The 25,731-nt window shown below is 40.2% G+C and overlaps 1 protein-coding gene across 2 annotated transcripts in view; it reads right to left on the reverse strand.

The window, feature by feature from the left end:
* The window catches only part of LOC127173935 (ADP-ribosylhydrolase ARH1), a 38,796-nt gene that overhangs the window by 4,807 nt on the left and 8,258 nt on the right, over nucleotides 1-25,731 (reverse strand). The window contains exons 2-7 of one of the 2 annotated variants that reach the window (XM_051124038.1): nucleotides 15,341-15,449; nucleotides 8,053-8,161; nucleotides 7,840-7,938; nucleotides 5,113-5,218; nucleotides 4,763-5,029; nucleotides 3,610-3,824 (exon numbers count right to left, since the gene is read on the reverse strand). In XM_051124038.1, coding sequence (XP_050979995.1) covers nucleotides 3,610-3,824; nucleotides 4,763-5,029; nucleotides 5,113-5,218; nucleotides 7,840-7,938; nucleotides 8,053-8,161; nucleotides 15,341-15,449 — 905 coding nt within the window. Of the gene's footprint in view, nucleotides 1-3,609; nucleotides 4,223-4,762; nucleotides 5,030-5,112; nucleotides 5,219-7,839; nucleotides 7,939-8,052; nucleotides 8,162-15,340; nucleotides 15,450-25,731 lie in introns of those variants that run through there. The other variant, XM_051124039.1, reaches the window with a different exon arrangement.

A 25,731-nucleotide genomic window follows, 5' to 3' on the forward strand; every position in this document is an offset into this window, starting at 1 on the left:
ATTATAATCAGTGATGTTGTCTACAATGGACACAAGCAGTGCGGCACAACAATATACTGTAGAACTCATTATAATCAGTGATGTTGTCTACACTGGACGGCAACATCACGGCGCAACAAAATACAGTACAGCTCATTAAATTTAAGTGATGCTATCTACACTGGATGCGGCACGACATGACAAATCCCAGACAGTAAAAACTGCTGCCTCCTTCTATTCATGACATAATGACACAAGAGTTCAAATGATTTGCAATGGTTGCTTTGTCGCATCCACTACACTACATTAAGGTTGTCTTTGTAGATGGTTAATAAAGGCGTTTTTTTTTCTCTTTATTTTTATTTTCTCGTTTTTATTTTAAAAGGGACAATGCACAATAATTAACATAAGTAAACAAGTCTAATGTAAATATGACAGATTTAGCCACGAAATGACTAATAAGTCATTTACACATGCATTTTAAATAGTTTTTGAGCCGTTATAACTGCATGAATGAAAATGGTGACTTTAACCCAAGAATAGAAGAGAGGGGCGGGGGTGTAGCTCATTAGCATTTACAAGGACATGCACCAAAACAGGCTGCTGTGAACAGAGCTGTTTTTGATAAGGTAAAAAGGGTGTTGTTTTACACTACCAGAATTTTAACCAAAGTATGTTACAGACTTTAATGTAGACCCTAAAGAATCCTATCAACTTGTGGAAAATGAGCTTCCAATGACACCTTTAAGACCTGCAAAAATGTATTAAAAATAAACATTAATACCATATGACTGTAAAAACATGATTTACAGTTGAGATACAGATTTTCACAAAAACAAAAATCTAAAATGATAAACCTCACATTTCAGCCATTAAACCATTTTTTTTAAAGAAAAAAGATGAGTCAGAAGTATAAATTATTATATTAATTTAAAACAAGGTTATATGGTGGAGGGGCAGAAAATAGCAGACAGGCTTACTGAAAATCCAATTTGATTGTCTGCCAGTAGGAGGCGCTTTTGGAACGTCAGAAATACAGTAGTTTCCCCAGTAACTTCTGTAAACAAAGCAGCGCTGCACTTATGAAGGCTACTATTTTAGATAAAGTTTAAATGCAGTGAAAACTTTTCTGAAGACACCTGGTTCCTTTCAGAGATACATAAAAACACTTGCGTTGCATCATTGCTTGAATTAGTAAGAATGAGTAAAGTGTTTAAAACTATAGCCTATAATGTTGAAAATGTACGAGGAAAGTCTTCTGATGAGTTACCAGGAGCCTATGTGCCGGGGCTCAGCCCAATTTAACCCCTGATTGGATGTAATATAAGTCTCATGTGTCTTCAGAATGTGTCTGTGAAGTTTCAGCTTAAAATACCCCAAAGATAATTTATTATATAATTTTGAAAATGCCTATTTTGAGAGGAAAATGAAAGGAGCTGTTTTTGTGCTTATAGCTTTAAATGCAAATGAGTTGCAGCTCCCTTCCCCCTTTTCCAGAATAGGGCTGTACCTTTACAGCTCACACCTCAGATACCCTGCCAAAAACATCTGTTTGGAAAGTGACATCTGATTATCATGTCTATCACACTGAAATCATGTGTTTTACAGCCATATCAGTTTAAACTCCTGATATGCAGTTTTCGCACACATCAGGAGCATGTGCACAGAAAGCGGCTGTTACACAGCATAAGACTACTAACAATGTTCTCTTATATGTCTTATTTAAACTGTCAAATACACACAGGGTTATGTTAAAAATATGTCACAAAAACACAGTTTGTTATGTCTGTGAAGGTAAACAGCAGGGAAAGTAATCACATTTTTTTACATCTGTGTATTAAGTGACAGCAGTTAACATGACCCCAGCAATAAAATAAAAACAGGAAATCACTCACTGCTCTTGACCGAATAACTTCTATAGCTTTAATATGAAGACATTTCTTACTTGAATGCTGCTTTTAAATGCTCTAGAGCAGTGGTTCTCAATTCCAGTCATGGGGTACCACTGCTCTAAACATTTTGTATGTCTCTCTTTTTCATATTGTACTGTATGTCTCTCTGTCAGACACCCTTGGTTCAGTTCATAGATCTCCCTCCTAACAAGCTGATGATCTGATTCGGGTGTGCTAAATAAGGGGACATACAAAATGTGCAGAGTAGTGGTACTCCAGCACTGGAATTGAGAACCACTGCTCTAGAGTGAAGATAAACATGGTGGATTGTGTGCAGTTCACTCAGGTGCTAATAGGTCAGTGTCCATCAACAGTTGTGGGTGGAGCCTGTAAAATGTGTTCACGGATTCTGTGAATGGCTCGTTTTAAGACACTGCTTATGATTTATGGGGATTAAAAAAAGGAGCAGGTGGATTTTTATCCTTATAAGGTGGTTGTGTACACACACTGCCAACACACATTTATGTTCAAACAACATATAAAAGTGAATTTTGCATAATAGGTGGCCTTTAAATTAAACCATGCATTTGAATTGACATTCTCTTGATTTGTGTTTACATGAAAGTGCAGTAATTCTGATTAAATTAAATTCTGAGAAAAATATTTGTGACTATCAATTTACCATGATTGTGCAGCCCTAATAATTATAGATATAATTACAGAAATGAATTACAGATGTAATTGCAAGCAGGTCTTTTTTTAAAATATAAGCATATTGTTAATATGTGAAATACGTGAAAAAAAAAACAAAATAATAAATAAATAATAATAATAATAATTATATATATATATATATATATATATATATATATATACTTGTGCACTTAGAATAAAGTGGGTCCACGTTTTATGTGAGGACTGATCCTCTTGATACAGGGTCATTACTGCAAATATTCATACTCATTTCCGCACTTACACCTACATGTCTTAAAGGGGTCATCGGATGACCATTTTCCACAAGTTGATATGATTCTTTAGGGTCTTAATGAAAAGTCTATAATATACTTTGGTTAAAAATTCCCGCGTTTAGCCGCTAAACTTGCTAACTAGCAGATTATTAGGAAAGGCGATCGCAAAGATTCATAAAAAACCCTTATACTCACTTTTGCTGTAAGTGAAGCTGGATCACGAATGATTCATGCGAACATAGACGGATATACGTAGATTGGGAGGCGCATTCCCTTCACAAACAAACGTAATCCACTGCATCTTCAGCAGCTCAGATGTTGGGAGTAAATGACGACCATTACGTTCATTATTACATCCAGCAACACACCTCAATCACTCAATTCTTGTCTAACTTACATCCCTACTCCGGCATCAAAACATGGAGGTTGGACTGTTACAACTGATTGGAGGTAAGACGCTCATGTCAATCAACTATCGTGGGAACGGCCTCTGTGGGTGTGAGGCAATGACAGGCATCTGAGAATGGCTCGATTTAAAAAAGGGGATATTATTTTTACAGATTAATTAAAAACCACTGCATGTATTTTTACCATTACAGGGTAGATTTGTACATACACTGCCAACACACATTAATGTTCAAACAGCATGTAAAAGTGAACTTAGCATCCGATGAACCTTTAATGCATAGTTTATCCCAGCACTAGTTTTTACACAAAGTGGACTAAAATACAAAATTGATATAGTTCATTCTGAAATATAGTAAGATGACCTCCATGAAATGCTGCGCGACTCATGAGTTCTTCCCAGTCAGAGCCTGCTCCTAAGAGGGCATCCAGAGCAATCATTGGAGCATCATGACCACATCCACCACCCCAACCTGATAGACTGAAACTTGTATAGGCCTCATCTCGTTCTGCTGGCCCATATTGGTCAGGCCAAATAACTGGCTCAGTCCCCAAAGACAATCCTCTTAGATCCAGATACCTTAGAAGATAAGAAGAGAACGGAGAGATAAAAAATGGTGAGAAATGAAAAAATGAACAGCACTTTATTATAGTAAGGTTCCCTTTGTAAAGGGTTTATAAATGTGTTCATTAATGACTAATTAACTTTATAATAACAAATGCATTATAAATTATCCCATAGAGAATCAAAATGGTCCAAAATGGCACTGGAAAATCCTATAGCTGGCAGGTACATTTCACCATGGATTTGTTTATTTTATGGAAATGCTACTGATATGTCTGTTGTATAATAATTTAAAACAGTGTACTGCAGCAAAGTGACAGCAAACCTCATCATTCACCTTGAAGACCCTGTTTTCCCAAAAACCAACCGCAGAGAACTTCACAAAGCTAACATCCATGAAAGAGCTGCAACTGCTAAAACGTTAATCACAGATATTAATACTAAAAAAAAAAAAAAGATCTTGATCATAAATCCTGATCATAAATCCTGGACAGGAGGAGCACCAAGATGAACTAGAAAAATGTAAACTGTACCGAACTCTAAACTACTGAATGTGGACTTAAAGGCATTTAAATGTTATAAACATCAATATTATCAATTTCTGTATTGTGCTTTGAAACAATGTGTATTGTGAAAATGCTAATAATTATTAATAACTAATCATTTCTAAACTGTTTCCCTATTTTTATTTCAACAGTTTTAAAATAAATACAACAGACTGCAATTCAGATGCTTTGAGGTGGTTGGCAGATTCAAATTTTTTATATCACTGTATAAATACTTACTGACCTAACACCTAACATTACATGCGTCCAGAACAAAATTATCTAATAAAATCTCCCTGAGATATATCTATCTATCTATCTATCTATCTATCTATCTATCTATATATATATGTCATTATGTAATAGAACCATATCTTCATGCATTGTGCCTGAAATTCGGCTTCTTACGCTTTCCATTTTCCAGTAAAATAATCCCAGTCGCTCACAGTCTCCAGTACAGCATATCCTGCAGACTTAACAAAGGTTTTTGCGACAGGACAAGCCTCCTTCAATAAACCCAGACCCCAGGTTGTGATTGGTCTTCGCTGGACTGCATAAGAGGTGAACAAGGCTGCAGCCACAGCTCCAAGGAAACCGGTTGGATGAGGATGGGTCATTCTTCCAGTCTCCACAGCAACCTCAACCAGTGAGGACAGCTGATCAGGACGAGGATATCTTTGAAGTAAAGACAATTAGATATCCCCAACACTACTACCAAATATCTGTGAAAATACAAAAAAAAAAAAAATCACCATCACCTAAGGCCAATGCACATGGCCCTCATGGCTGCCCCACAACCTCTGGCTTCTGGGTTGTATAGCACCCTGTAACCCCCTTTATGGCCTGGGCGCAACTGTTTAACACCTTAAAGGAAAGAAGTAAAAACAGGATATAAAATATTTTCTGGCAGTATTCTCATTTATCTTAATGGCAGCTGTGTTGCTGGTGCCAGACCCCAGCATTTTGCAATCAGTCGTCTTTAGCCACTCAGAGATAGAAGTGCCACGTCTATAATTACAAGTTTAATTATTTTATTATCTCTTACTTTTAATTGGGTAAGAAATTACAATAGCCAGTAATCTGAATTCAATAATATTTTTTTTTCCTAGATTTTCCTAATGACAATTTATGGTTTATATACTACAAGCACTTTTTTTCCATTTTAAGGCAGAAGATATTTATTAGTTTCTATGCTATAATAAATTATGTCAATTGGCACTGCATCATTCATATTCTTGATTTATTTATTACCTGGAGATGACTTGAAAAACACACATAAACCATATCTGTTGCAACCGTGTGTTTATTGTTTTAATGTTTCATCAGTTAAAATATTTTTGCTTTTTATTCAGTTTAGGTACAGCGATAGCAGACTTTATCCATGTTGTCACAAATCCTGTCCATGGTCTTCGTTCTGCCTGCCACCAGAGGTCACCTTCCTATTATATTGACTCTCACACTACACTGACTATTTCATGTCACCCTGAACTACATTTCCCATGCGCTACTTCACTGATTATGCACACAGCTGCAGCCAATCACACACAGTATAAATACAAGGCCCTAACCATCATTCTGGGCTGATTATTGTTTGCGCATATTACTGTATTAGCGATAGCAACATTACATTACAACTCTGACTATTTCCTAGTTTCCCAGTCTAGTTAAGACCTGTTCATAGTCTTCATAGGTTTTCCCGTGTCTAGATCCTTGCCTGGCTTTTCTCGTTTTGTCTGTCGGCGGCCTGCCCTGGATTTATCACCTGTCTTGGATTTACCCATTGCACTGCATGAAAAGGCACGTTTCCAGACTGTTCATGTCAGCACATGAACCCGTAAACGGCACGTTTCCGGCAGTTTCCGTATATGTGCCCTGGTGTTTCTGATTTCTTGACACGGACAGAAACTGACTCCTTTGTTTTCCAGTCCACTCACTAACACGATAAACCCCCAGACACAGATGGAAATGTTGACGCACTCACCAGTAAATCCATGTATCATACTGTGCACGAGAAGTAGGGGTGCGCGGGGCACAAACTAACGCGGGGTTAGTTGTAACACGCCTGGTGTAAATATTTCCACACACGCTAGCATAACCAAATTTACCTTGTTTACTAGTTGCCATAGCAACACTATACAGAGAAAGAAGTGCGCCAAAATTCAAAAGCCTTTTAAAGATATCGCTGAATATTTATTTTACCAATGTAAAAGTAAATTTCTGGCTGAAGTAAATTTTTAATCCCAGTTTTTATTATTCATTTAAAATGAGACAAATCTGCTATTATTTTAATCTCCAATCTGTTATTTATCAGTTCAGATAATTTATTAATGCTTGGCAAACCAACAGAAGACACTAACCAGTTGTATATTCCAATTGCGCTAATGGGGAACGTTGTAACACTGCGTTACAATCTGCCCCGCTATTACTACGCTGTGCTATTCTGTGACATTAGCGATGTCATTTTCACTATTTACTTTTATGGATTTTAAAAAGAAACCACAAGAAACAGGTGAATAAAGACTGACAATCAATGTTTAATGTTGAGAAATTATTATTTCAAGAAATGTAAAGCATTTTGGCTCGTTTATGTGTCTCGTGTTCTATGAGAGCTGTGTGTGGAGGGAGGGAAGTGTTTTTCTGAATGTCTGTATGTGTTTCATCTATATTTGCGCACATTGTTTTGAACTATACTGTATAGTTGTTTTGAGATCATAGCCGTCCCACGCATGGTTGCGATGTGTTCATTTTGAACCTCAAAAATTAGACTTTTAATTCTTAAAAAACGCCATTATTTCATTTGAAAAAGTTAATCATTTTATTTTATTGACTAAATATTTTAGTTTGTCGTGTATATTTTTTTATTAAATCAGATAACATTTTAAGCTGTCACAACGTGCCCCTATGTACAATGTACCCCAGATACGGGGCATGTTGTCACTTTTCACTTCCTTTCTTTTGAGGTAAATAACGAAAAACATACATACTGCAATTATGAAACAAAGCTACATATTTGTACTAGACAAGTGTGAAATTAACGTGGATAAAAAAATTATACTCTGAAACCTACGTGGATTTACACAAACTGAGAGATTCAAAAAGTGTGTCATATGCACTCATAAAAACTGAAGAAACTGAAGAAAGCCACAAATACAGGGGTACCTCTGGGCTCAGTTCTTGTACAATATCTAACGGGCTATCATTGGTCTCATTAATCTGTTATTTCAGCACAAATAGATTTGGCTGAGGGCAAAGTTTCATAACTTTATATTTTTATATAACTTTATCAGAGTGCTATATTTGTACTCTTGAATGAATTGCTTAGTAACTTTGTAATGGCTGCTGTTGTTTAATAAATGCTATTGTTTGAAAAATATATATAAATAATAGTATAATTTAATAGTCTTTGGTCATGAGTGTGTTATTGATTTTGATTTTGGTTAGATGGTTACTCATGTCATCAAAAGTTACAACATGTTGTTGCTTACCTTGAATAGTTGATACTCCTGGCATCCTCCCTTTCATGTCCTTCATTCCCTCCACATATTGGAAAGCAACCTCATGCAGTAGCTCCTCACCTGCTTTTCCTGCAAGGTAATGACAGCTCAAAATATTTGTTGCATTTTAGTAAAATCAGCATCATAATTCAGTAACTGAAATTAAGTGTTACCCAATCCAAACCCCCGACTGGATGGACCAACCTGTTGCTAAAGCCTCAGCAGTTGCCAAGTGAAGCACTGTGTCATCACTAATTGGCCAGTCAGGAAGCTCCACAGAGATGTTTTTCAGGCCCCCAAGCGCTTGCAGTTCCTAGTATATTATAATAGATTAGGGTGATTTTACACCAACTCAGCTTAAAATGGGGGTTTACAGTTTACTGCTGCTAATACCTAAGGTTTTAGTCTGTTTTTAGACGGACATAAAAATTCCTTAGGACCTCCTTATGCAAATTCATTTATAACTATGTTTTCAAACTTTACAATCAATATAAACTTATTTAGAGAAATAAGTATCCTTATTGTGTAGTGCAACATGTTAAACAAATTCAGCTGTGATTAAACCTTTAAAATCTTTAAAAATACTGGTTAAAAAAACAATCCAAAATCACCATTGCAGGATCTTAGAGAAAATTAACCTTTTGAGTTATGATCAATTTTAAATTTTTCTCAGATGTATGTCTTGTAGATCAATTATTAAATAATTTTGCTTCTCCTGTACTCCTGTGATTTTGTTTATTTTAAACCTAAGCACTCTGTAAAAGCTACAAAAGTGACTGTCGTCTATAAGAGATTGTGTTGTACCCTTTTGCTGTTGTTGTATCAGTGACTTCAGATGACATTTAGTGGTGCACATTTATTAGTCTTTTTAAAACAAAACAAAACTACAACCCATTAGATGGAAACATTTATTGTTAAAAATTGTACACTGTTCCTTTTCAAATACATAAATAATCCCCATTTGCTCTGATGGAAACAGCACCAATCACAGCACTAGAAGAGAAGCATCAAACTGCAATCTCCTCCTTATCAGACAGGGATATAGGTGCTTTTTCAAACAACACATTTTCTGTGTCTCAGTTCTGTAAGGGGATAGACAGAAACCAACAAAGGTCTGAGTCACCGGCACGTCCAGTGTGACACTAACAGACACAACCAAGTTCTGAGTCTCCAGGCCATGAGGGTAGAGATGTAAATGGATACAACACTCAAACTGTCCAGCTTTTGAGACAGCAATGGATACGATCACGTTCTGAGCCTCAAGCTTGTGAGGAAAGAGGCATTAACAGATACCCTATGTTAAAAGTCTTCATCCAGCGAGACAATGACAAATGCAGCATGTCCTGAGTCTCCATTCCAGAGAGGCAAAAGTGGATTCTCAATTTCTGCCACAGAGGGGCAGAAGATATACTACAGTACAGACAATTACAACAAGGTGAAGTTTTGGCCAAATAGCAAAGCTATTGAAACGGGTTCTAACTCAACAGTTACAAGATACCATATTTAATTTAATTCAATTGTTGTATTTATAAATCACATTTAAAGGGCACCTATTATGCCCCTTGTTGCAAGATGTAATATTACTCTTATGGCTCTCCTAAATGTGCCTGTGAAGTTTCAGATCTAAATACTATAAAGATTGTTTATTATAACGTGTTAAAAAGTGTCATTTTTGGGGCAGGTCTAAAAGTGCTGTTTCAGGGGTGTGTTCCTTTACATGAAAATGAGCTACAACTTCTCGCCCATCTCTAGATGGGGGCAGAGCCTAGACATCTCTGTTTTGCGTATGACAATAAACATAGAGGAAAAGCAACATGATTGATCATGAAAGGGCCGGTATTTTTACTGTACTTAAATGGAACAAATACACGATTTCTTACCAAGAGTTGCTGAACAATGAATCAAACCATGCAATCTGTGATCGCGTGCAGTTGCTGACAATCGCAAAAGCGTGCAGTCGCTTTCTTATGCTGATCTTAGTGCTGCGTTCGACACTACAGATCATGACATACTGTACTAATAGACTGACTACAAAACTATGCAGGTATCCAAGGGCAGGCTTTAAGATGGTTTAGATACTACCTGTCTGATCGCTACCACTTTGTTTATCTAACCGGGGAGTTATCTCAGTTATCACCAGTAAAGCATGGAGTGCCACAAGGATCTGTCCTAGGTCCTGCTATTTTCAATATACATGCTGCCCCTTGGTAATATTATTAGAAAATACAGGATTAGTTTCCATTGTTATGCTGATGATACTCAACTATATATCTCAACACAACCAGATGAAACTTTTAAATGATCAAAGTTAACAAAGTGTTAAAAATGTTAAAGACTGGATGACCAATAATTTTCTCCTATTAAATTCAGATAAGACAGAGATACTACTCATTGGACCAAAAAACAGCACACAGAATCTCTTGCTTACAATCTACAACTAGACAGATGTACAGTTACTTCCACTACAGTTTAAAGTCTGGGTGTTATATTAGACTGCAACTTGTCTTTTGAAAATCATATTTCTCATGTTACAAAAACAGCATTCTTCCATCTTAGAAACATTGCCAAGCTACGAAACATGTTACCTGTTTCTGACACAGAAAACTAGTTCATGCATTCATGACTTCTAGACTGGACTATTGTAATGCACTACTAGGTGGTTGTCCTACATCTTCAATAAGCAAGCTAGATAGTCCAAAATGCAGCTGCTAGTCAATACCAGGTCAAGAAAATATTACCCCATATATATATATATATATATATATATATATATATATATAAATATAACATATTACCTAAATTTTAAAGTCTCTACACTGGCTACTGATTAGGTTCCGCATCAGCTACAAAATATTACTACGAGTTTAGCTCCTGCGTACCTAACTAGTCTTCTAACTGCTACAATCCATCGCGGTCCCTAAGGTCCCAAAACTCTGGACTTTTGGTAGTTCCTAGGATAGCAAAGTCCACTAAAAGAGGTAGAGCTTTTTCACATTTGGCTCCCAAACTCTGGAATAGCCTTCCTGATAACGTTCGGAGATCAGACACACAGAGACTGTCTGTAAATCTAAATTAAAGACTCATCTTTTTAGCCAAGCATTCAAATAATGCATCTCATAAACTTTTACTGCAGTTACATCTGATCAAATGCACATTATTAATCTTTTAGCTCTGGTTTGAACAAATCTTTCTTTGCTTGGTTTGAACAGCAGCTACGCTAATTATGTTCCTATTTGTTCTCTGTTTCTGCCATGGGATTGACATCCCGTGGTAACTAGGAATTCACAAGCTTCAAGCTTGGAATTCAAGCTAGGAATTCACAAGCTTCTGGATCCAGACCACTTAAGAAGAGATGATGTCAACCCTGAAACAACATACAGCACGACCGAATTTTGTTGCTAATTTATAGTGTTCTTTGTCTGTTTAATTAGGTCATTAATTGATCTTTACCATACATCTCTGCCATATGTACATCAGCTTGACATAGTCACCACTAGTAAGCTACTACTAAATATATTGTAAAAACGTTAATTTGCTGTAAAGTTGCTTTGCAACGATATGTATCATGAAAGGTGCTATACAAATAAATTTGAATTGAATTGAATTGAATTAAGCGTGCCGTTTTACCAGTTTCACTTTCAAAATCTATCACGTTTAGCAAGGAAGGGAGAGGATGGATAGGGGGGCGTGGCCCGCGAATGCCCCCCACTTTGGCGCGACACCTTCATTTCATTCGGTTTGAGCATTCTTATTCCGATTAAGGTGTTTATATGGAGCATTTTCATTCCAACTGGACTTTGAGGAAGAACCTCCTCTCTCAAGCATGATCTGGCATCCTTGTCCTGAGCTGTAGAGCCTTCATGTTTGGCCTCTCAACGGGAGTCTTTGCAGCTGCCTGTGAGGGTGACTAACACCATTTTGGAGGCTAGAGCCCTGATTACAAGACGCATCTACGCCCTTAAACAGTCAGTCTTTTCTGACTTGTGTGCAGCACGGAACAAGAATCCGTGCTCTTGTGACATGCCATTCAGCGATATGTAATTTATTGGCTCAGATTATAGGCTAATAATTACCACCAGAACATAGTCTAATCTTTATCCAAATTTCAGTAAGTAATAGTACTGTTTATTTATTTTACTAAAAATAAAACTGAAAATCAGTTGGAAAAATTAAAAACAATAGTATAATAACACGGCTCTAAAGTCCAGTATTTTGAGGCTTGGGTACCACAATACTATATTGTACTATAATACTATAATAGGTACTATAATACTATATATATTGCTATAACAGTGCAACACTACATGACACTTGGAAGACAGACAGACCAACTGACACATATAAATGATTTCCAGTGGTAGCAAGTGAGAGCATGCCAAAGATTCTGCACATATAGCTGTTAAGTTAAAATATTTCTTCAAGAAATGTGCCAATATTTTTTTAAACAATAACCATATTCCTCTATAATACAGATATACAGGTGCATCTCAATAAATTAGAATGTCGTGGAAAAGTTCATTTATTTCAGTAATTCAACTCAAATTGTGAAACTCGTGTATTAAATAAATTCAATGCACACAGAAGTCTTTGGTTCTGTTAACTGTGATGATTTTGGCTCACATTTAACAAAAACCCACCAATTCACTATCTCAACAAATTAGAATATGGTGACATGCCAATCAACTAATTAACTCAAAACACCTACAAAAGTTTCCTGAGCCTTCAAAATGGTCTCTCAGTTTGGTTCACTAGGCTACACATTCATGGGGAAGGATGCTGATCTGACAGTTGTCCAAAAGACAATAATTGACACCCTTCACAAGGAAGGTAAGCCACAAACATTCATTGCCAAAGAAGCTGACTGTTCACAGAGTGCTGTATCCAGCACTTTAGAGCACTTCATGCTTCCTTCTGCTGACCAGCTTTTTAAAGATGCTGATTTCATTTTCCAGCAGGATTTGGCACCTGCCTACACTGCCAGAATCACCAAAAGTTGGTTAAATGGCCAGCAAACTCACCAGACCTGAACTCCATACAGAATTTTTGGGGTATTGTCAAGAGGAAAATGAGAACGAGAGACTAAAAAATGCAGATGAGCTGAAGGCCACTGTCAAAGAAACCTGGGGTGCTTCTCATTCCTTATTTGTGCATCCTCGTTTCCTTTCCTTCCTTCCTTTCCTCGATGAACTTTGGAATATTCTTGACCACTCAAGCGTCACTTTAAAGCGTCACTTTAAAGCGTCACCAGCTGCGCTAATTGGATCTGCCCATATGTTGTTAAAGTTCATTATTTAAGGCATTCATAATAAATATGAATAAAGCAAGATGCCCTGTTTAAATATATTACATTATTTAAACTGGAAAGATAAAATATAAATGTAAATTATTACGATAGATGTGAAGGGCGAGAAGAATTTATATGTGTCATGTTTAGTTGATAAAACACTTCCGCAAAGGATACACCTGTGTATTCTCGCTCATGACTCCTCAGGAAGCCTCCTCACTCCTTGATCCTCGCCTCCTCACGGTGCAATTAGAGAACTGAGATGTCCTACAAGATGGCTGAGCTTGATTGGTTTCCGGGTCACAGGATGGAGGACGGAGGAGTAAGGAGACGAGGAGGGATATTGAGAAGCACCCCTGGGCTGCCATACCACCTCAGCAGTGCCACAGACTGATCACCTCCATGCCACGCCAAATTGAGGCAGTAATTAAAGTGCCCCTATTATGCCTTTACAAATATGATCTTTCATGTAGTGTTTCACGTAGCTGTATGTGAACATAAACTATCTGCAAAGTTGTGAAGCCGACAGTGCACGATACATAAAGTTATTGTCTATCAAAAAGGCTCACATTTGCCTGAACAAGTCGTCAGGATTTTGAATCTTTTTCTGTTACGGCCACAGGTCACGAAGTAACATATTTGCATAATGTCCACCCACATTCTACATCGCGAACAACTTGCCCGCCCATAAATTTCCATGTGGTTTAGGTCACATGGAAATTTACACGTACATTATACGGAAGACGCTGTACCCTACGCTGTGAGTAAAATTGTTTTATATTCACTTCCAAAAGATGAATCTACAAAGATTGTATTTTCTAGCGATCGTTCAAAATAAGTAGTTGTGTATGTTATGTTGTGTAACAACCCTGCCCATGTCATGCTAACCAGCTAAATCACGCTTCTGTAGTTCTGCTGTTCAGCTGTGGACCCATTGTAGTCTGACAATTTGTGATTGATGCAGCTTGACTGTCTGTCTCATTAGTTGGAGTAATGATAAAGGATGGCGCACGAAGCGGCTTTCACACGGCGGAACGCGGAAAGGGCTGTGCTATGAAACCCATTCGTTTTAATTGCTTCCGCCCTGCTTGTTTCTGCCTCGACCAAAACGCACGCGCAGCGGAGCACGCACGCCGCAGACAAAGTTCAAATGAGTTGTTCAAATTAACTTTTGCCGCTGCGCTCTGAAAGGGCTGCACTGAACCCAGCGGCCAGCGCAGCGCTTTCTGCGTTCGGTGTGAAAGCCGCCTTCATGCACTATACATTGTTGATGTTTACAACATAGAGGTGTGCCCGGTTCGCTTATATAAGCAAATTGCGAGCACTTTCCACGGTAGACCGTGCTAACTTGTCGATCAGCCACTTCAGCCGTTTCATCATCAGACTCTGGCTGGAATTGTTATGGTAAAATCGATGCCATCTTTTCTATGTATTGACAATTATCCAGGGCTGTCAGTCAGTTATGGCAATGGGCATTTCGTTTTCCGACGCGCCGTACGCGGTGGACCAATCATAAAGGACTGCGCCATCTGACCAATCACAGCAGTGAGGGCTCAGGGAAAGGAGGGGATTAGAGAGACTAATTCTTGGAACTGCTTCGCACGAGTCGTTTATGAATCATTTAGAAATGGGGTAAAATTAAATCTGTTTTTGGAGAAAACTGAAGTGTTTTTTTGACCTTGCATACATGTAAACCTGTTTTGGGAGTCTATTAAAACAATATTAGCAACCTTTAAAATGGCATAATAGGGGCACTTTAAAGCAAATGGAGCCCCTACCAAGTATTGAGTGCATATACAATAAATGAACATACTTTCCAGAAGGCCAACAATTAACTAAAATTTTTTTTATTGGTCTTATGAAGTATTCTAATTTGTTGAGATAGTGAATTGGTGGGTTTTGTTAAATGTAAGCCAAACTTCAAACTTCAACTACTTCAACTTCATCTACTTCAGTCTGTGTGCATTGAATTTATTTAATACACAAGTTTCACAATTTGAGTTGAATTACTGAAATAAATGATCTTTTCCATGACATTCTAATTTATTGAGATGCACACCTGTATGTCTAACAATAAACGGAATATTAAAACATTAATAATAAACATGTAATATATATATATATATATATATATATATACACATATTAAAATATTAATACAAAGATTCTTCTTAACAGTAAGAATTGTTGTGTTGTTGTATGTCTGACCTTGTGGATGGCAGGGCCGGATTGGTTGAATTCCCACAGCTGATTCCTGTAACCCAGAGCATCTCCTACACCACTGAGCAGCATGCCTGCTATGTAATGATCCACAGTACTGCAAGAACATTCATTCATAATATAGTACATATAATATATACACACATTCTAAACATATATGGACACATTCTAAATATTACAACTTATGGTACAATGCTAGACTGAACAATATGCTTACTTGACTTTACCTTTAACTTTAATAATACTGGTAACATTAATGGAAGGGCGGGCTTTGTGGTATTACAGAGGTGCCCAGTCCTGCTCCTGGATGGGGACTGCTGTTCAGCAGAGAGGACCCAGCATCAGTGCTGAGACCATAGACAATGGTGGGAAAAGTAGGGTGGCAATAGAGCTAGACTAAAGCTAAATCCACATCAACTCTCTCTCACAAGCTTCTTTCTTCCAAATGTACTGTCTTTGCTGAACAAAATAGATAAACCGTGGCTTTGGATGACACCACACAAATACATTATAGAATGTAACATCATGATTATTAATGGAAACATGGCTTAACAGCAACATTCTCAGCACCGCCAATATCACAAAAAAAAACTAGCCTAAATAAAAACAAGCTTACTAAAGACAAGTAAACAGTCATTACTTACAACAGCAAAAAATACTAAATTCTTTGATTCTTTCAAGGACAGTGAGTGATTTCTTTCTAATTTTTGATAGTAAGGAGATTTTTGAATTATTTATTAATAAACTAGTGTTTTCTGAGCGTCACAAGGATGAAGCTGCTGATCCTGACTCGCCATCTCCTCTTTGGATGTGCCTTTACAGACAAATGCATCTTTGCAGATTACGTAATGAAACAGTTTTTGTTTTCGATTTGTTTTATTTCATTAAGTAATAATTTAAAGCTTTCTATAGCTAGATATATTTATCATGTCTGTGATGCATGTATTCGCATTCGATTCATTTTGTGAAGCGCTCCTGTTGAGACGACAGAAAGTGCATCATGTTTGTTTTCTTTATTTTATAAAAGCACCGTTAATGTTTTGTTGACATTGTGAGTGCACACAAATAAAAGTAGACCGTTTATAGTTCCGAATGATGTATTACTCTTACCTTTATGAGCAAAAATTATGTAATATTTTAAATTGATTCCACCGAAAAAATGCAAGTGATTGCGTTGGCACCTCCATGTCCTGCACAGCACACTTCAGCTACCACTCTCCGCACAAATGATTGGAGATGCGCCTAATAGCACACATTTATCTAGGCTTAACGTGTATAACATTGTCTTATATCTATTGATTTTATTTTAGTCAAGTCGTGATGGTTTGAGAAAGCAAAATTGATCAAACAGACTATGATCAGTCTTCCACTGGCCGCTTGGTCGTTACTTTAAAAAACAAAAACTTTTTAATAAACAAAAAATTCTTTAAACATTTTTCTAAATTAACTCAATAAAAAAACAAAACAAATATAATCACGTTGCCATTACAACTAAACCATTTTAATAGCTGAAAGAATAGTATAAGAGTAGTATAAGCTATTTTGGGAGAAAAGGGGAGGCTCAGGTAGGACTCGGGCCGAGAATTCTGATAAGCTGTCAGACAAGGGCCGGGCTAGGGCCTAAGCATCTCGGGGGCCAGGGCCGGGCTAGGGCCTATATTTTAGGCCCATGAATGGCTCTACCTTAATTATGTTCATTTAAGACACAAATTATTGTGTTGACGAAGAGACAGGCATTTTGACATGTAACTATGTGTATTTGAACGTTTAAGCGCAAGGCGTGAAAAAGAACTCAAGCTTAGTCAGGTGCTGTACAAGCAGGTGCACGCTACACATATCACACTGAAACTGTCTTAACACACACATTTGCTAAAATGAATTTTGCCTTGCTGTCCCTAAACAGTTACATTTCTTTTTAAACCGCAATGCTTAAATCCCACAATCCTTGTCCACTGTGTTTCCACAACTTCCACTGCATCATTGGCTTTACTAGAATAACCTAGCTGGGGATTTGACTAACTAACTCAGCCCCCTTTACAATGGTGTTTTTTTTTTTTTTTTTTTAAGTTAAAAATTTTTCTTATCGAAGATTGTTCTATTGCGTAGGCTAGCATTTCCAGATTATGCCAGAACAAAGTGAAGAGAGGTGAATGGCATTAGGTGCAGCGATCACCTGGTAGATTTGTGCAAGGTTCTTCAAAAGTAAAATATAGAAGAAATGCATTTGATTGGTAAACCAAATTCAATCATGAAGTTTTAATCTCTAATGATAATATGGGATTTATCGAAAAATCCCTAATAGCGCTAATATGTGGAGGACGTGGTGAGGCTTTGGCGAACGCCGCTATCCATGCCTGTCAATCTACTCCACAGCCAATCACAGGCCCCCTCTTTGCTCAGGCCCCGGGGGCTTCAGCCCCGCCTAGCCCAACGGTTAATACGGTCCTGCATGCAGATGGAATCTGGACTTCCTTGCCAAAGGACCTTAGTCAGTGAAGTTGGGTCCTTTTTTTTTTTTTTTTTAAATCAGTTTTAAAAAAATTAATCAATAATTTCCCTGCTAAAAAACACAGCTAAAACCAGCCAGCCAGGCTGGTTGTTCCAGCTGGTCTCCCAGCCTGACCAGCTAAGACCAGCCTGGAACCATTTTTGGTTCCCCCAAAAACCTAAAACAGTTCCTAAAAGAACCATTTTGAAGAACTTTTTAAAAATCTAAAGAACCTTTTTCGACTATAAAGAACCTTTTCTGCATTTGAAAGGTTCCATTAATGTTGAAGGTTCTTCATAGAACCACTGATCCCAATAAAGAACCTTTATTTTTAAGAGTGTATGACCAGCTAAAAACCAGCCAACCGGGGGTGGGTTTCTCGTACAATGACGTAACTCGCTGATTAACCTCCATAGTACGATGCATTGTTGTGGAAACGAACTAGCTAGTCAAGACTGTTTCCCGAACACGGGAACTCTGACGTTTGAACCACATTAGTTCAACAATGTAGGGCCATTGTTAATGATGTCACATGCTGTGGTGAAGTAATAACTTCTGCTATTTAACCGATTAGAGATCTCTAAAATGCAGCTATATTGAACATGGCACATGATGACTAATTTGCTATTTTTTTGTTCCCTGTCATTTCGCTTTATTTGATGTTTGATTCATCACAGGTTCCCTTTTACGTTATACTCCGGGGTTTAACGTTGATGCACGTGTGCACTATTCAAAAACGGCGCTTATAGAGGATATGCAAAAATGCATTTGATTAAAATGCATTTATATTTAGATAGAACTGAAGATTGTACTGCATGTTATCTTGCTTATTGTGCCAAAGAGCATAATTTATTGATCCCATATGTCTTACTAACAAGGAACTTTCCTTCTAACCACAGGTCAAGAGCTGTAGTTCCAACCACATAACTTTGCAATGCTGTTTGCGAATGTTAGTTAGAACTGTGGTTTCGAGACACACCCAATCGCTGAATGATGCTGGTAACAACGGAATTTGCGACCATAGTTGGCTAACGATGCTTTTGGGAAACGCACCCCAGCTTAGGCTGGTTTTAGCTGTTTTTTTTTTTTTTTTAGCAGGGTTACCCTTAAAAACACTACTGTGTCTGTAGTTGGCGCTATATGGACGTGTATGACCGTTGTGCTTTTATTTTTACAGCGTCTCGCACATGAGTGGTGCGTTAAAAGAAATTAAACTTTTAAATGCAGCACCGCTCATCAATGTCAGATCCAAAACAGTGGACCAATCTGAAGACCCTGGAGGCAGGGCAAGAGTTGCCAGCTTTTGTTCACAGTAGCAGGTTGGCATGGCAACTTTTGTATTCGACGGCAACATGGCGGAGCAGGCATTATGTGCTGCGCTTTTTTAAAATTTCTTTATGTATTTTTTAACATTCCTGAGCACTGCGTCTCGCATTTTAAAAGGCGGTCGCACAGTGGACCGCGTCTAGAACACCTTGTACTACAAGTACAACACGGCGTGGCTGGGCACCGCGGACAGATGGCGAATGGCGCCACCGGTGGGGTTTTCTTATAGAAAATAAGCATTTTAAAGACATCGCACGATGGTGTGCGACCACCTTTAGACTCAAAGACGTGTTCTGTGTGAATGGCCAGTAAGAACCTAGAGTAAATACTTGCGGATATAGAGTAATAGGACAAGATCACTGAGATGGTGCCATGCTCTTTCTCTTAATCAGCAGTGTTTTATTTACATTCATTATTTTAATTTTTATTATTTGTTTACAGGAGATATAAGTTATTATTTTCTACTTTTCACATTGCATTACTTAAAATAATATTCATTTACAAGAGATACAAGTTATTTTTTACTTTTCACATGACAATATAGAAAATGTATTTTGTTTGCAGAGCAGGGGGACGTGAGGAACAGGATTAAGGATATAACCGCTGCTTTAGAACATTGATTTTGAAACTTGTGAATCCATTTGTGAGTCGTTAGAAGACGGAATCCAGATTCATATATGAATAGATTTTTTGTGCAACCCTAGTTTTGACATGGCAACAACTCTTCCTCTTTTCTAAAGCAGCACAACATGGCCTCGCCCCCTTTGTTGCATGTTCCCAGAGGCAGGTTTTATGTAAATTTCCAGGCTCGTTGTAGTCCATACGAGCCATTTTTGTAGGCATTAAACTACCATAAATTTAAAAGACAATGCCCTTATTTGCATTAAACTTTCAGATATAACTTTGCAGATATTATTGATGTACAAACAGCAACATCACACACTCACTAAAGTTAAAAAAAAAAGTAAAATTACAATCAACCACCCCTTTGAGTCCCCATGAAATCAAAATGAAAGTTTTTTTGTATAAATATGTTAGCCTTAAGGTTACTTATAAGCTAGTGTGCAAAACAACGACACAAAACTTGTGTTTACAAGATATAAGCATTCAAAATTTACAGGCCTGGTAATTTTTATAAACATCTCTCAGAAAAAAGAAAATTGGTGGTGTGCATCTTGAGACAAAACAAAGACACTGATGTATTTTAAGATAAGTCAGCGCAAGTTTCTGTCAGTTGAAACAGCTCAGATTTACATTTTAGTCTGGGACTAGGCTTAAGCCTTGTCTGTGAACCTGGGGGCCAGTTATGAATCAACGATTTTAATTACATCACCCTGCACTTCAGCTTCTCATCAAACTTTGTGTCCAATCAAATGCTTTCTAGAATCTGAAGCATTCCGCCCCCTACACTACAAATAGACGTTGAAGCTGCGGCTAAGATTGGTCACTTGTTCATTGTGTTTAACAATGCCGGCAGAGGCAGCAAATGGAGGGAACAGGCTACCAAAAGGGATAAAGTGGCCGCCACACCACAAGAGCTTATAAATTATATGAATTATCTGAGTTAATACATAAAATACACACACACACACACACACACACACACATCAGGCCCACTGACAAGAACATCATTCAACATTAATTTATGTGACATTTCATTTCCTTTCTATAAACATTTAACAAAATGACTCTGTGACGAGGTGTAACTGATGTGACAGGGTGGTATGGACAAGTCATGTACACCATATGTAAAAACAGCTACCCATCAATGATAGGCCTGCTTCTTATTCTCTACATGTGTCCATTTATTTATAATCCTAACTACGCACTTGTCAGGATTGTGTTCAGTTTTGTATTGTTTTTCCTAGTGTTTTTCCCTTCTGTTTTCTAGTGTATTTGGTTTAGTCCGTGTTTCCCCCCCTTAGGTTTTGTTTCATTTGGTTTAGTCTTGCCCATATTTGTACTTCCCCTCGTTTGCTTGTTTGTGACCACTCCCCTGTTTCTGTATATTTAAGGTTTGTTTGTTGCACTAGTCATTGTCGGTGATTATATTGTCTTCACGTTTATTGGTCGTCGTGGTTGCTGGTTCCCTGTGTTTCCCTAAGTTTGTTCTCTGTGGATTATATAAATAAACTGCACTTATTGGACCTCCGCTCTCCTCCTGCGTTATTCCCCGCACACAACGACATACCCGTGACAGAATCACCGACCAAAAACAGAAGATGTTCCGGGCTGAGGAGAGGATCAGAAGCCTTCGACAGGCGGAGAGGCCAGTGGAACAGTATGTGGAGGAATTTTTGAGCTTTTACCATCTGGTGAGCTGGACCGATGCGATGATTAACACGTGTTTCTTAATGGGGCTAAAGGATGATTCTCTGGTCTGTTCGATCACTTATGAGGAACGCTGCAAGCCGGTTGCAGAGTTTATCAACCATGTCCTTGCTCTTTGTAATTCCAATTTCTGTGTCGAAGTGGAAGACTCCGATCTTCCCCCCATTAACAAACACGTGGCCGCTCCAACTCACCACCAGCCAGCTTCCTCCACGTGCGGTTCCAGCGGGCTCGTTCCTTCCTGTCTTCCCTCGTTCACCCCCAGTTCCTCCCTCATCCTCAGCCCGGAGTCCGCGGCCAGCTTCCGGAAGCCGCCGTCCGTGGTAAGGATGGCTCATGTACTGGACCCACCACGGGCACGGGCAGCTAATATCCGAGTGGCAGCTCCTGTGCGCACCCCAGTTCCCGCGGCCAGTGCTCGGACTCCCGCCGCGGCCACTAAGCGCAAGAAGCACCGTAAAGTTGCAGCTGCCTCTCCAGGGTCTAGTCAAGTTTCAGCTGTGTTTCCCGAGTCAAGTCAAGTTACAGCTGCATCTCCGGTGTCAAGTAAGACTGCAGCTGCTTCCGCTGAGTCAAGTCAAGCGGCTGAGTCAAGTCAAGTTTCCGAGTCAAGTCAAGTTGCAGCTGCAGTTTCTGAGTTAAGTCAAGTTCCCGAGTCAAGTCAAGTTGCAGCTACGCTTCCCGAGTCTGCACGCAAGATGGCTGCCACGCCAGAGTCTGCACGCAAGATGGCTGCCACGCCAGAGTCTGCGGCTTCTGAGTCAAGTCAAGTTGCAACTGCGGTTCCTGTGTCAAGTCAAGCTGCTGCTGTCATTCCAGAGTCTAGTATGATGCCGGCTGTTGTAAGTGACTCATGTCAAGTTGCAAATGCGTTTCCTGTGTCAAGCCAAGTTAAAGCTGCATCTTCTAAGTTAAGTCAAGCGGCTGAGTCAAGTCAAGTCACGGCTGTTGTTCCTCAGTCAAGTCGAGATGCCGCTGCGTGTACGGAGTCCAGTCAAGTTGCAGCTGTATTTCCGGAGTCTAGTCAAGATCCCGAGTCACGTCAAATGACAGCTGCATTTCCTGTGTCAAGTCAAGTGGCAGCTGCGTTTCCGGTGTCAAGTCAAGTTGCAGCTACGTTGCAAGAGTCAAGTCAGGCTGCAGCGGGGTTTTCTGAAGCAAGTCCAGTCACAGCTGACTCCCATGAGTCAAGTCAAGCTATAGCGGACGTTCCAGAGTCAAGTCACATTACTGCTGTGGTTCCTCAGTTAAGTCATGTTGCAGCTGAGTTTACTGAGTCGAGTCTAGTTTTGGCGGCGCTTCGTGGGTCAAGTAACGTCACGGCCGAGTCAAGTCAAGTTCCTGGTGCGTCTCCTGAATCCAGTCAAGTGGTGGCTGCGCCTACTGAGTCCAGTCAAGTTTCTAAGTCCAGTCAAGTTGCAGCTGTATCTCCTGAGCCAAGTCAGGTTCCAGCGCACACACTAGAGGCCGAGCTGGCTCCAGCGCACACACCTGAGCCCGAGTTGCCACCAGCACGCACACCAGAGCCCAAGTCGCCACCAGCACGCACACCAGAGACCGAGCTCTCTCCAGCACGCCCTCCAGTGACGGAACTTTCTCCAACGTGCTCTCTAGAGGCAGTGCTCTCGTCTGGTCTCAAGTTCGCTCCAAAAACCTTGCTCGCCGGAGAAGCCGCGCCAACGCCTCCTGAGGTGTCAGCCCAGGCTGTAGAGCCTCATAGGGAGGCGGCGTTAACTGTAGAACTCTCTGCTTCTCCCCTTTCTCTGTCCACCTCCTCTATCCCTGCTCTCCCCAGGTCCCTGTCCTTGACGCAGTGGCACGCTCAACCCGGGAGGGCTCCAGCTCGCCCTCCAGAGCCGGAGCTCTGTCCAGCTCGCCCTCCAGAGCCGGAGCTCTGTCCAGCTCGCCCTCCAGAGCCGGAGCCCTGTCCAGCTCACCTTCCAGAGCCGGGGCCCTGTCCAGCTCGCCCTCTAGAGCCGGAGCCCTGTCCCGCGCGCCCTCCAGAGTCAGCTCCTCCTTCAGCGCGCCCTCCAGAGTCGGCTCCTCCTTCAGCGCGCCCTCCTGCGCGCCCTCCAGAGTCTGCTCCTCCTTCAGCGCGCCATCCGGCGCGTCCTCCAGAGTCAGCTCCTCCTTCAGCGCGCCCTCCGGCGCATCCTCCAGAGTATGCTCCTCCTTCTGTGCGCCCTCCAGAGTCGGCCCCCCCAGCGCGCCCCCCTGAGCCGGCACTTCATCCGGCGCTCGCCAGGGCTGGCAGAACCCTAAGTTCCCCCAAGAAAATTTTGGGGGGGGGGGGCTACTCCCCTGTTCAGCCATGGCCAAATGGACTGTGTGCTTGGCCATGGCTCCCTGAACTCCCCGATCCACCATGGCCAAATGGACTGTGTGCTCGGCCATGGCTCCCTGAACTCCCCGATCCACCATGGCTAAATGGACTGTGTGCTCGGCCATGGCTCCCTGATCCGCCCTGGAGGTACGCCCCTTATGTACCCTGTGTTTGCCCAGCACGGACTTCCAGGGCGCCCACCCTCCCACCCCAGTGTATGTGTTACGGCGCGAGTCGCGCCTTATAAGAGGGGGGGGGGGTAATGTCAGGATTGTGTTCAGTTTTGTATTGTTTTTCCTAGTGTTTTTCCCTTCTGTTTTCTAGTGTATTTGGTTTAGTCCGTGTTTCCCCCCCTTAGGTTTTGTTTCATTTGGTTTAGTCTTGCCCATATTTGTACTTCCCCTCGTTTGCTTGTTTGTGACCACTCCCCTGTTTCTGTATATTTAAGGTTTGTTTGTTCCACTAGTCATTGTCGGTGATTATATTGTCTTCACGTTTATTGGTCGTCGTGGTTGCTGGTTCCCTGTGTTTCCCTAAGTTTGTTCTCTGTGGATTATATAAATAAACTGCACTTATTGGACCTCCGCTCTCCTCCTGCGTTATTCCCCGCACACGACGACATACCCGTGACAGCACTACCTTGACTGCCTTTTTCTTTTCTCTTATTGTTCTACTTCATCCACTTTTATGCAGCTGACAATAGTGAGTGATGAGTGACTAATAGAGATAGTGAGTAATAAGTGTGTAAGTGATATAGTCAGTGAGTGATATAGTAAGTGAGTGGTATAGTGAGTGAGTGAGTGAGTGAACAGGGTAGGGTTAACAGAAAATAAATTGATTAGTCTATATTAGAATCCTTGATTTCACACATCCTTACATTCAAACAGGAAGCAGAACCTATTACATCCCTTTCCATCATGTCACAATAAAATGTGACGGGGAGGTAAATTTCATGCCAAAATGGCCGCAAATTTCCCATGTGATCATGTTCCACACCTAGCATACATGCATTCAATCTGAAAAATAAGTTTCTTTGCATTATTAATGTAAAAAATGTAATAAAAACGTCTCAGGTTACGAATGTAACCATGGTTCCCTGAGAAGAGAACGAGACACTGTGTCCTGTAGTGGTCACTATGGGGAACGTCTCCAGCATGACCTTTGTCTGAAGCATACATTCAAAAGTACAACGTGTTGGCCGGCAACAGCCTATGACGTCACTACTGGCGCAATCATAGTAAAAAAGGGCGCCGGGAGAATACGTCATCCGTTTCTTCATCTGAAGCTTGTGTCCGAAGCATTGCGAGGATTCTAGAGGGCGCAGTGTCTCATTCCTTTCTCAGGGAACCATGGTTACATATGTAACCTGAGACGTTCCCTTTTGAGGGAACATCGAACTGCGTCCTCTAACGGTCGCTATGGGGACCATTATACCCACGCTGCCATGCTGAGGGGAGTGCATGCTAAGCGCAAAGGCGAGCACTAATTACCAACTTTACTAAAGCTTAAGGGAGTTGCCCCAGGGACGGTTCAACGGCTTGAGCTGCATACCCAAAGACTTACCTGTACGGGGTCAGAATGCTAGACCCGGGGAATTCCTTTAGGGAATACAGCTAAGAGCCTAGGGTAGTAACTAGGCCTAGCCTGCCACCCGGGGCTACTGCTGCTTTTGCATGGGTCGCTCAGGAACCATGTCACAGAACACAGGTAGCAACAGCCTGTCCAGATCGGTATCACCGAGGATACATAGGTAGAGTGGGGCCCAAGGTGGCTCCAGGAGGTAGGCAGTGAGGGAAAAACTTCATATGCCCAGTAGGGGGAAATGCTCAGGGCCAACCCTCAAGGTGAGGGAAGCATCGCAACGCCCAACCAGAACAGACAACTCAGCAAGCAGCTAGTTGTCTGATAACG

The sequence above is a fragment of the Labeo rohita genome, chromosome 12 (assembly GCF_022985175.1).
Source record: "Labeo rohita strain BAU-BD-2019 chromosome 12, IGBB_LRoh.1.0, whole genome shotgun sequence".
NCBI classification, from domain to species: domain Eukaryota; kingdom Metazoa; phylum Chordata; class Actinopteri; order Cypriniformes; family Cyprinidae; genus Labeo; species Labeo rohita.